A 12871-nucleotide genomic window follows, 5' to 3' on the forward strand; every position below is an offset into this window, starting at 1 on the left:
ATATGTTGGACTTGGACGGCGCATCCAAAGCTTCGAATCCTCGCAAGTGTCATCAACAGACGGTTTCCAGCGGACGTCCTAGTACCTAGGTACCGCCAAGGATCCAGATCACTGCGTACCTACTCTGCCGCCCCACCCTCTGCTGCCGGTACGCTAATGCACGTTGAGGTGACTTAAGACTAATGCTGGCCCCACCCCTCGGATGCTCGCTTAGGAGCGATCTTAGTGGTGGGACCACGTTTATTTCTTCCTCCTGCAACCAACACATGCAATTGTCTGAATTGTCTCAGTTCTCTCATCATGATCCTGATAGTAACCATGGCACGTCGTAAGCCATGATCAGCTTAAGGAAGCGGTGAGGCTCTGACTGGCCGTCTCAATGGCAGTGCTCATAGCTGCGTCATAGCACTTTGCGCGCCCGGGTTGTCCGCTCTGCAAAACACCCACGGTTTTCTTTCGCAATGTATCTTGCAACATCAATTTGATCGCGCTTTTGAAGCGTGGTCAGATACCGTGTCACAGTCTTTTCCGCGCACATGAGTGACCGTGATCGGACACCTTGTTGATGTCCAAATGCAAATCTGAATGCAGAGTCTGCGATTCGATCAAAGATTACGAGTTACTTTCGAATCTGAGGAAGGGTTTAATTCTTACTTCCGGAAGAAGTTTGGCTGGCATTTTTATGCAGCGCATTATGACGTATATCACGAACGATGGTGGTGCTGGAAGCTAATTGGGCTACATATTCACTATCACCTTCATTTTCCCGGTTTGGGTGTGTCTTCTTCCTTCGACGAAGGATTTCTGCATCTATTTTTGATACTCAAAAGATGCCACTATCCTCTTCTTTCCCGCTCGTCCATAAATGTCTCCGGGACCCTTTGATGTCTTTATGTTGCGGCGACTTCGCTGTCGGTGCCGGTGTCCCGCGCGAGGTCTTCGAGTGGCAGGTCGCTATCATCGGGTGCTACGCCAATGCCGGTTTCAACGTCTGTGACGAGAAGACAATCAGCGAAGCACTGGAGTTCAAGCCCAGCATAGAATACATACCATATCTTGTCAAATATCCAGGGCCCCGTCGGCCAAGCCAAAGCGTCAGATACAAAGCGAGGACTCCGAGGATCGAAGCGATGCAACCAAACACAATAGTACTAATGTCTCCAGCGCTCCATTGAGGCGGACCTAGTGTGGGAAATGCTGGTTGTGAGGGTATGGTATGATTGGTAGCGACTGACTTGGTAGCTGCTGATAGATGACTCGGAGCTAGGCTGACTGATGGTGCCGCAGTGCTGGCTGTCTGAATATAGGAAGAGGAGGATAGGGAAGCTGAAGTCGAGGTGGTGAGATTTGCTTGAGAGGAAGGAGGAAAGGGTAGGGCGAGACCCAATCCGACGAGACAGAAGAGTAAGAACATGGTGTGCTGTTTGTAGGTCATATTGATATCGATGCGGTTCGAAACACCTCTCTTTTGATCGTATCTGATTTAGGGTGTGAAAAGAGTGAGATGAGGAGCACGAAGAGTGGGACTATCGGGCCACTTTAATACTGGCATTGCGGTAGCCTGATCACGCGCTCCGAGCGATTTACTTGGCTGACGATGGTCTGCTACATCAAAAAACAAGGCAAGTGATGGCCGCATTGGGCCCAGATGCATGGGACCGTCATGCCGGGCGGACACTTCTGGTGAGTAGGTGGCATTTCCGGAGTTTCCCCCGTATCTACGAGTAATCCCTGTGGCTGAATTGCCGGCCAATCTTCGCTTAACAAGATTCTCAACCGGACGGCTGTGGCTGATTAGCCGGACGGTTGTGGCTGTCAGACAGTTGTGGCTGTCCGACAGTTGTGGCTGTCCGACAGTGTGGCCGTGCTTACAGATAAAACCCCCTCGAGCGTTCGGTGGACTTACTTATTGTGGATGGTGTGAACTTAGAAAACGAACTAATACAAAAGATGTTAGTCTATGAGCACAGCGGAGATCCATGGCCGATTGCACTTGATAAGGTAGCTACATATTTCAAGCAACAAGTCCGGTCCCTATTTGCCCCTCCGTTGTGCCTCTATCATTCGTGCCCTACCGCATTGCGACCGAAAATTGGGTTTCTAATCATACACCACCTGAGAAATAATCCATCTGCTGCCAACTTCACCATATTGAGGGTTGCATGACGCTTCCGTGTTATCTGTGAAGTCGACAATCTATGGGCCTCGCTCAAGGACGACGTGCTCGAGATATGGATCGCTGTCGAACGTGGCCCCAAACTCACGGCATTCGTCTATCGGCAATATGGTTAGTAAGTTCGTCACGTTTCCCGTCGAAGTACATACCGTTTCCAACCACACGCAAAGCGCGTCGACGACCTAGCCAAAAAGTCGCCCAAAGGGTAAGCACTCCAAGGACTGAAGCAATGCAGCCGAAGACGAGAGTGCTGATGTCGCCGGGGCTCCATTGAGACTTGGTCGGGAATGGAAAAGGAGTTGCTGTGGAGAAAGAAGTGTTGCGTCGGGCTAGTGCTCCGTGTAGCTGTGTTGTGTTTTGGGCCAGCATCCCGTTGACGATGGGGAACATCATGGCGCTTGCTGCTGCCGTACTCTCTCTGTAAACACGGCAGGATATGGGTTTGGATTCTGCGCGGGATGGAAAGTTGGCCGAGAGACCAAGCTTGTTGTGACTGTAAAGAAGGCTGGAACGGACGAACCGATGGTTTCGATTAAGGAAGATATTTGAGATGGTATATATACTCAATGGTATCCGAAAACTAGTTGCGATACCTCTACTCGGACGGCAACTGGACCTATGACTGGACGGTGTCCGACCAGGTAAGCCTCAATCTCGCTCACGTATGCTCTCATGGACTCGAAAAATTAGTTTTATCCCGGTACTTGCCAGCTTGTAAGGATCACCATCGCATCCGCCAGATACAGCAGCAGAAGCCCGAGTTATTCTTTCATGTGAACCGCGCATACTAGTACGGGCATAAGGCTGCAGTGCCGAGGCTGCACTGCAGTTTGAAGTTCACCCAAACACCCTAGAGTGCTTAGTAGATGGATCTGCGCTAATGCACTGCCAGCGGCCGCAGGGAAGAAAACCGATTGAAAACTAGTTTTCACTCTCGAGCGTTCTCAAGCACCACAGATGGATACGAAGAAAGTCGGGTAAAAACTAATTTTTGCTCTCCAGCGTTCTCAAGCACCCCAGATGAATTTACGCTAATGCATGGTTGGCGTCCGCAGGGAAGGATACCGGCTTAGAACTAGTTTTTGGTCTCCAGCGTTCTCAAGCACCCCAGATGAATTTACGCTAATGCATGGTTGGCGTCCGCAGGGAAGGATACCGGCTTAGAACTAGTTTTTGGTCTCCAGCGTTCTCAAGCACCATCGCAGTGATCTGCAAGCCCTGATCAGGCCAACTCACGATCACCCTTTAAGATCCTCGGAGAGCTTCTCCATCTTCTTCTCTGCTTCATGAGATTACAGCGGGCCTGATATTCTGTGCGACGCGATTCCTTCCAATTGTCGCATATCTTCAACGATTCTCCCGAGTGCAGTCGAGATGCCTTGCCGCATCCCTTCTCACACCCATGACTGGCCGCGATCAGGCACCTTATCCATCTCCAAATGTGAATCTAAGTGTGGTTTCTGCACGTCGACCAAGGACTACAAACCGGCTTCGGCTTTGAGAAAGGTGATTTGTCCCTGCACCACAAAAAGCTGAAGGAAGTCTTGCTGAACTTCTGATGCAGCATGTCTTGACCCACATCAAGAACGATAAAATGTCATTGACCTTGGAAAAGAGCATCGGAGGGAGGCCAAGGCTGTGGGTGTTTCGTCTGAGTGGGAGATGTGCAAAACTGCTTATTTCATTCCAGTCAGACAACGCCTCTTGATTCTATAATTCGCGATCAGCCTGAGCCACCGCCATCTGGCTCTGAACTTCCGGTGTAAGCTCGAAGATGATTTTTGGAGAGATTGAAAAACTAAGTTTGGAAATCAGGGCTGCCAACCCGGTACTTGGGAATTCAGACGCTGGAGGAGAAACCATCAAAACCCAAAATGATGTTCTTCTCTCTTTGGAGGAGCTTCTCACTCTAGAGAAAAACCCCAAATACCTTTGCCGGCTGAATCTTGTCCCGGCCGCCGTGGAGGTTGCTAGAGCGGCGTTTTTCTTTAGTAAAATTTGTGGACTGAAGGTATCCCGTCATGGAGAATAGTGGTCGCTTTGTCCATGAGCTTACATTACCGACAGGAAAAAATGGCCCAAGAAGGTCTTGACTGCCTGAGGATATGTCTGATGGAGTGCTGTGAGGACGACAAGTGGCATACCGCATTGGTTTGCAATCATGACAGCCACTGGGATCCTGCCCCGTCCCATAGCCATGAACGATATTATGTCTTTCATAAGGCCTTGGAAGATACTGCATGGAGGATGGCTCAGCCATTGAAACCTGCGACGCTCCTGGACGTTTTCTATGCGACGACGATCTTATCCATTATCGGACGTGTTCTGTACATCTCACCAATCACTCGAGGAAAACTTAGGACCACAGCAACAAGTAGATATGATACGACAACATTCGCCCTCACTTATCAACCAATCATGGATGCTCTTGAGAAATCGGACAAGACCTATCGCGAACTCTGTGATGATGTTCATCGGCTAGAATTATCTCTAGATATGGAAGATCCATATTCGGATTTCATCTACGCTGCAGGTCAATTGGTCATATATAATTTTTACCCAATTGCGCAAGAGCTTGAGGCGTTCCTCAACCGAGTCGAGCCCTTTTAAGGGTCATCTCGGCGCATGCCGAAATGTACTGCGAAGTGCGCGTCTCATAGCTTTCGAGATCCCAACACGAGTCACTGCGACTTCCATAAAGCGCTCCTACGTGCCGATAACTCATTGCACGTGCGAAGTTATACGAAGAAATCTCACTTGATCATTCATCTTGTTAAAACAATCAGGGTGGATGAGTTATGTCGTTCCTGAATTCCCTGGAATTTGTATATATTGGTAGATTAAGTGTTTCGAGATGGCAGGGATGACGGGAGGCCAAGATTCAGGACCCATCACATTTCTCGCGATGCTGGATTTTCCCATTATGGAAAAGATAACACCAACAAAAACCATTTCCCTTGCGATTCCTGCGTTTCTCATTATCACTCGCTCATCGAGCAGTTGAATTGAGTCAAGAATGCTCACTACAGGCTGTTTCAGCATGTTCGCAATTGGCAACTCAACGCGATTCGAGGCTTACTGCTATAACCTGGAGTGGACGAGTCGTGACAACGTATACCGGCTGATTCTTCTGGCTTGATGAACTCTCTGTTTGTCTGAGACTCGTCTGTGATCAGGAGCATACAGGTTAGACTTAAAATGAGCAACGAGCCAGCAGACGCTCCCGCCTAAGCAGCTTTCAGTGACAGCAGATATGATTGGAGCCATTGCTGGGAAGCTGAGACCGCCCATGCCACCGGAGTATCGCGCCATGGTATAGACACCCCTCAGCAAAGCCCAGTGACTCAGACTACTGCGCCGATACATTTCGATTCGAGCGGAATTTCGACCGCTGATCATGGCATGATGCCTTCTTCGGCTTCGCACATGGAACAGTCTGGACGCCCCTGGGCTGTCCCAAATCATTCCATGTCTCACAGGAATTCCTCACTACCTCGGGGCGATTATGGAGTGTCCGAAAGGCCTGTAACAACGGGAATGCAAGACTCTTGTGGGAATACTACTCGGAGGTTCACGAGGAATGGCGGCAACGATCGACTCAGACCACAACCAAACCTTATACTTCCTGGACATCCTCCAACCCTCTCGAGTCGAACTCGGCAACCCCAAATGGCGCGATGGGGGCAATTCACGGCAGGCTACTCCCATCTTGAGCCTCACGAATGCATCCCCTCTTGTATCAAGCCAATCTAAGTACAAGAACTAGCACAATGACAATAAGGCGAAGGGCGATGCTATGTTTGCGACCCAAAATAGTTCTCCATTTTCACGTCACAAGGTATAATCATTGATACAAATGCATGCTTCTTTCGAGTCTAACTGTGACATCAATACTAAAGTCGATATGAATCTGGGTCTAGATATCTCTTAGCGTCTCATGAGGGGTGAGGAGCGTATGCGAAATGAAAATAGTTGTAAATGATGTTTCATGCTGTGAAGCAGATATATCTGGTTGGAGGTGAGCAACAAGGTCTTCGATCTTTGGACTCGCATCACCTTTCAACCCATACTGACCGTTTTTGCGCGTAGGGAGGCCCTTATCACTTCGCTCGTGTATATGACTATCACGAAAAGTGTGTTTAGACGCCGTGGACTGCAGTACGCCACATAGCATTGATGGCTCATTTACACGACCCGCATCTGATACTCTATCTCACCGCACGTTTCTATAATCGCTCTCGGCGAAAGCTTGTCCCAGGAGGATCTTAGCACTCCAATTTACATCCTGCACGACCGTCACCCAGATAGAATACCTTGAAGGCTATAACTTACATTCACAAGGCCTCAGTACAGCAGAAGGCCTTCGGCTTTTAGCGTACTACGTCCTCAACTTCCGATTCTTGTATCATGGTTTGGTGTCGACTGCATCGTCTTCGGGCTGGCCCTCTACGTAAGAACAGAGGTTGAAAACAAAATGCGCGACATGATTACCATCATAGCGTCAACTTGAAGCTGATGAGCCAGCAGTGAGCTTCTAGATGGCGCAACTACTATATCCACAGCTCCCAAACAAAACATGGGGGTCTCAACCTCGACATATCCGAGTCGAAAGAGCCAGAAGGCCACGAAAAGTACGACGGTAAGATTGCCGTGCATCGACGTCAAAGGTCTGGACCATGCCCATTTTCCTGCAAGGAATCGTCGAAGAGGACACACAAGAAGCGCTTTTCGGCATCATGTCTGCGGTCGCGCCCGAGAAGAGGAAGCCATCCAAAACCTTAGCCAAAGGGAGATCGGGAATGCAAATAAAGCTTTTGTGACTAAGATCATGTGTGCTTAAGACGATGAAGCTTTATCCGGGAGACCAACCTACTAGAGAAGGAGCTCTTGCAGGAAGAGTGATTTACGGAGCATGCTAAGAAGCCTGTGAGATGGTGTTCGAAGTAAACGTGGCAGCAGATGCAGCAATAGCATAAGCAAGCTACGGGTTTCTGAACTTGGCTCAGCGATCTCTTCGCCGACGATGGGGGACAATTTGAAACCTCGTGGATTAGGTCGACCGTCATATCTGCATATTGGTGTACCACCAGCGCAAACAGTTAGTTTGCTTTTGCATAAACACCGCTATGTTCAGATAGGAGCTCTGCTGACGTTCACTGTCCTGGACGGCCACTCAATGGTCAGAGCTGGGAATGATCTTCTCCATACCCCGCGAGGGATCAAACTGCGTAAGGGGGACGTAGAGAATGGTATTTTCAAGGGAGACTATGGCTACTGATGAAGCCCGAAATAGATATATCACGAAATTGGCTTTCAAAGCGCCGGAAGAGATGGTAGATGATGTGAGAACCCAGGTGACTTATTTACCCGACCGCCTCTTTGAGCCACACTACGCCTACAAGAAGGCCCTTCTGGCGCCCAATATCTGTGCTCTAAGCCTTTTGTGTTACTACTGTACTGTTTCTTCACTCAGAAATTCGATCATCAGAGTCAACCCTTTCGGCCAAGTTCCCCTGCGACTCCAACATCCATGCTCTAGAGACCTTCCCACCCAGTGTGTGTGGGCTAGATATACGACGTGAAGCCTGTGGCAAAAGGACGCTAGTGTGACCAACCATAGCCCATTGCCACTTAACACACCGTCAACATGCCCCCGTAATCCCAACTGAGAGACATTTGGGATTTGAGGTGGAAGTTTTTCCCCGGGCGCACTTGGATGCCAGATCTCGAAGGATAAACGAATGATGGAAACCAGTGAGCGGCGTCAGGCGGCAGGGAAGTCGCCGTGCGCCCGGTTTCCCAGGTGAGTGTAGGCCTCCTTGCTTAATTGGCTTTATCACCTCCACTCACGCGGAGGAGGAGGAACAAAGTATTCGATCTACGTCCCTACAAAGCGAGAATACCCGGCTTTTCTATCTGCTTATTGCTCCGAACTGAGATGAAGAAGGAAGTGCTTGCGTCTGTACTCGAGTGTGTGACTGTGCACCGTCTTACATGATGAGCTTTCTTCTATGTACCCACACGGAGGAAGAATAAAGCATCCTACCTATGTCCCTGCAAGGCGAACATACCCCTATTCCTTCTTGATTATTGAACGTAGTCCCTTGTTCCGCTCCGAGCTATGACAAAGAAGGAAGTACTCCCGTCACTGCTAAGAAATGTTGATATCGAAATACTCTTTCCAAGCAATCCATCTCTGCGGTTATATGTTATCTGGATCGATCGTGTCTTGTCTATATTGGCAACTTATGTACATCTTCCTCTCTCAGTGTTAGCAAAGCTAATTGTGTAATCCTTTGGCCTGCTGTATACCAGTTGAGGTTTCACCCTCTCTCATAATACCCTGGGACGATTCTGGCAAAATTCACGAATCTGTACGCCGCGTATCACGGATGGCATGGAGATATTCATGTGGATATGCAGAGATGTTTTATAGAAATGGTAGGCCAATCTTCGTAATGAGAATGAAAGTCACGACTTGATGAAAATCATCCAGAGACTTTCGTTCGCTACGGTCCCGGCAAAGTCCTGATCATTCCAAATCATGGTCTGCAAGGTAAGCTTGTCTTTTGTTTCCGGGAAAACCCGCGTCTGATTGGAAACTCCACTGGTAGATATATGTGGCTTGAAAGGCCCAGCAGTCTGCAGTAAAAGTTCAGCTTCTACGCCGATGGTACCCGAAGAGGGAGTCTGGACTACTACAACTGCTGTTCACCACGAATGCATCCATCATAAGCGAAGACCCGTGTCGAGTAAGGTGTCCAATGATGCCCTCCGGGCGTTCGGATCTCGTGGGACTCGGTATTTGGACAGATTTTGCAGGACTGTTGGGAGGAAATAGATGCAAATGGCTGGTCAACCCCCAAAAATATGACTGTTGAATGCCAGAACCTTCGGTTTCAGTCAATGATTCTGAGCTCAGTGCCCATAGGTAGAAATCTTATGATCGACACATCATGAGCGACTTTGCACCTGGCCAAAAACTGCCGTTATGACCAATCCAGAGCTGCATCTTATACTCGACGCTCTAGGAAACTACGCTTGGCGAGTGGGCATCTGCAAGGAATGCCCATCGTTGACTAGGCTTCATTCCGAAGGTATCCTGGGCTATGTAGGAAGGAACACCCAATCGGGGAAATGGGCGCAATGGGCTGCAAACTACACCTCAGCAATTTTGGATGACCCAGGTAAGAATGAAGGGGGCTGTTTCTCTCTTTTTCAAGATTTGATCAGTCCAATCACCCGAAATGCCTTCCAAGGGGCCAAGCTTCCTGCGAAGACTTCTAGTCAAATCTAGCATTTTTAGCCCCATCGAAAGACCAAGAAACTATACACCCGCGTACGATCTTTTCAACGTCTGACTGCTCGGCAACGACCGCAAATGCCACGTTTTTCTATCTTGTGCAAGACCGTGAGGCTTACCATAAAGTTGCCGACGAAATCAGGACTTTTTTCGCAGCTGCTGATGAGATAAGTGCGGGCCTGGCAACCTCAAGCTGTTCCTACCTCCATGCGCGTATCACAGAAACTTTGCATCTATCCCCAGCGACCGTGGGCGCCCCATGGCGTGATTTGCAACGAGAAGGATCCTCTATCAATGGCTAGCTTATCCCGGTAAACCGCGAGGTCGGCACGTATTTCTTTCCCTCTCTTCGTTACAAGCTCACCTAACAGGGGCCGTGCTGGCATCATTCTTCTACTAGCTGTATCTTTGCTATCCACCACCATCCGCGTTACTGTTCAGATTTGCACCGCTTCCTTTCAGAGCGCTGGCTCCCCAATCCTCACTCCACCCAATGCAGGGCAACTTTCCAAGCCAGAGCCTGCCATGAACCCCTTTGGCATCGGCAGCAGAAATTGCCCCGGGCGGTCCATATCACTAAGTCGTTGCCAGATTCGTCCAATCAACTGGAGGCCGCTGCCTTTCATTTCGATACCGTCTCGCACCTCAACATCATTTTCCCGCTGCCCTCCTCGACGCTCTTGTCTGCTATTTATCTCTCCTTCATCCTCCATCTGGTGCCTTCTACGAGCCCCTGCTTCCACCATCCATCGTCTTGGCAGGAGACAGCGCAGGCGCAAATCTCGCCCTCGCCCTCACACAAATCCTCTTGTTTGCGCGCTCCTCGACCCTAATATTTCACGGCACAGAAGTTTTGCTCCCTCTACCCGCCGGCATCGCCATATTAAGTGCGGGTCTAGATGTGACTCTCGGTTTCCCTTCCTGGCAATCCAACGCCCTCTTCGACATCTTTTCTGATACCTGGTCCTTCCTCGCGCCAGGCTACCCCACATGCAAAATCTGGCCTTCTGACCCACCTCGTGGCCATGCCTACTGTGGGATTAGCACGATGCTTCACCCGCTCGTTGCGCCAGCCTTAGCACGTAACTGGGAAGGCGCGCTGCCAATGTGGTTCGCCGACTTGGCGAAACCGGCTGCGGAAAGGGCTGCCCGCCAGGGTGGACAGGTGTGGTATGAAGAGTATGAGCAGATGCCTCATGTTTTTCCGGACATGTCTGCTACGTGGCCGTGGGCGAAGACCGAGGAATGGCCGCAGTCGGTGAGATGTATGCAACGGTGGGTGAATGCATGTAGTGTTTGGGGAGGGTGGATCGATCGGGACGGGTGCGGTGGTGGTTGTAACTGGAGGTGGAGAGCGGAAATTGGATGTGAAGAGAGATTAACCGGATTTGGGGCTGAGGAGCTCACTTCAATGGTTAGGGAGAAGCAAGAGGTGAGAGGTGTGGAAGCTTTTTACTGGGCGGGAAATGGCGAGATCGTGGCTTTAGAGCTTGTTCATACCGTACCCAAGCTCTTGAATGTGTCTGAGCGTAGTCTAAGCCTAGCATGGTATGCACCACAGTCTACCTAGTCCCATTCAAACAAAAAGTTGTGTATCTTTAGCCTTAAGAACTTGGTGGTTTCAGCTGACACCGATCTCCCTGTTCGGTGAAGAAAGTCAGATGTGTCCATGATCATAAATGAGGGGTATGTTATTCACTGGCGAAAAGTTATGAGATGCCTCATGGACTTACTATTCGAAGATGCCAGTACATCTGAAGTGCGAGCTTCGCTGTCTCAAGGGAGGTCACTTTATGCACCTTTATTCATTCGTGGTTGCTTACTTTGCCGCTACTAAACGAAGTAAACGCCGCTAGACTTCATACATATTCAGCAAGTTAGTTCAGGTTACGACCGGCTAGCGTAGCTGATGGATGCTCAGAGCCTTTTGGTTCATTTAATGCCCGCTGTTGCATGTTCTCGGCCTTTATCTTCTTGCCCTAATCAGCACGATAGCGCCTCAACCATTGAGTGTTAAGTATAGGTATATGTTCGAGGCCTTCTGCTTTCTCCTTCATCTTCTTGGTTCCATTATCTTACCTTGATCTTGAAACGGTGCGAAAATGGGTCCCCAAAGAGGGCCGACGCCATCATTTCATAACGTGATACTTTGGGCATGTTCTTCGACAACACCAAGGCGGAGTCACGTGCCAGCCAACAAATCTAGACGCGTCGATCAGCCGCGCTCCCGAATCCTGATGTGATCCCTGCAAGCCAGATCGCGTGGCAGATGATACGTCATTTTCACGCTAGTTGTCCCCACGCGTCATGGTCACGATCTCTCTTCTTTCTTATCAACAACAACACTCTCCCTCATCACTCAACATTTCGTGCGACTCGCCAGATTATCTACCGTCAAGTCAAAACATCAGTACTTTACCATCATCTTCAACAGTAACAACCGCAACCATGACGGAGTGGACCAAGAAGAAGTACAATGAAGCCTACACCGAATACATGCCATGGATAGAAGATAAGGTCCTTGGCTACTGGGGTGAGAACAAGACTAGCTACACCGCCAAAGGTAGGATGACCTTCTCTTCATCTCTCTTCTCCTCTTCCCTCCTCACCCCCTCTTTCCCTCCTCTTTCCCTCCTTCCCCTCACCTCATACCCCGCTAACCCCTCTTCTCCAACAGACAAACTCAACACCGACGTCACCGGTGACAAGAACGTCCAAGCCATCCAAGGCGGCATCGCCGAAGGTGTCGGCGGCCAATTCTCAAGCGGTGGTCTGTTGGGTGGGGTCGGAGACATGACGAGCAAAGAGGGGGTCAACCGCGCCGAGAGGGGGGACCCGGGACTGGACCCGAAAGAGTTGGAGAAGTTGAATGCGCAGAAGAAGCAGAAGGGGTGGACGGAGACGCTATCGATGGGGTATATGGGGGGCAGCAAGTAGGGCGGTGGTTGCGGGGCGATAGAGGTAGATGGACAGGTTGTTGGGGTAATTTGGATGAGATTGATCACTCTTGCTTACGAGCTTGTGCGCGTTGGGCTTTTATGACGACTGGTCGTTGTGGTGGACTAATGTTGGAATGCTTGTACGTCTGTTTGATTTCGGGGTCATGAACAGGCATGCTCAGAGTTATAGACATACTGTTGATGCTCTACCTGTTGAAGCATGAAGAGACATTCTGAGCGGCCATTTTCCTGTTGTTTCATTTGTGACTATTAGTTCTATTTGCATGGTTTGGAATTGTCAAATTCTAGTCAGGATGTCCACACTCCCTTCCCAAAACCATATCCGGTACCGCAACATCGCGTCCAAAAGCTTTCGAAAGGTGACGAATTGCCAGTATGATACGCTCATGGCGATCCACATTTCAGACCAGATGTGGCAAATGGCCGCTCTAA

The 12871-nt window shown here is 49.7% G+C and overlaps 2 protein-coding genes across 2 annotated transcripts; one reads left to right on the forward strand and one right to left on the reverse strand.

Annotated features, from left to right (window-relative positions):
* Positions 1-890: 890 nt before the first annotated feature.
* HO133_003971 (uncharacterized protein) lies at positions 891-1435 on the reverse strand (the record flags this gene model as incomplete). Its single annotated transcript, XM_037294891.1, has 2 exons — positions 891-991; positions 1051-1435. The coding sequence occupies 2 exons, from the start codon at positions 1433-1435 to the stop codon at positions 891-893; spliced, it is 486 nt and encodes a 161-aa protein (XP_037148938.1).
* Positions 1436-11927: 10492 nt separating this feature from the next.
* On the forward strand, positions 11928-12416 carry HO133_003973 (uncharacterized protein; the record flags this gene model as incomplete). Its single annotated transcript, XM_037294892.1, has 2 exons — positions 11928-12042; positions 12157-12416. The coding sequence occupies 2 exons, from the start codon at positions 11928-11930 to the stop codon at positions 12414-12416; spliced, it is 375 nt and encodes a 124-aa protein (XP_037148939.1).
* Between the last annotated feature and the right edge of the window lie 455 nt (positions 12417-12871).

This window comes from Letharia lupina (genome assembly GCF_014066315.1).
Source record: "Letharia lupina isolate WasteWater1 chromosome Unknown contig_19, whole genome shotgun sequence".
Classification (NCBI taxonomy): Eukaryota; Fungi; Ascomycota; class Lecanoromycetes; order Lecanorales; family Parmeliaceae; genus Letharia; species Letharia lupina.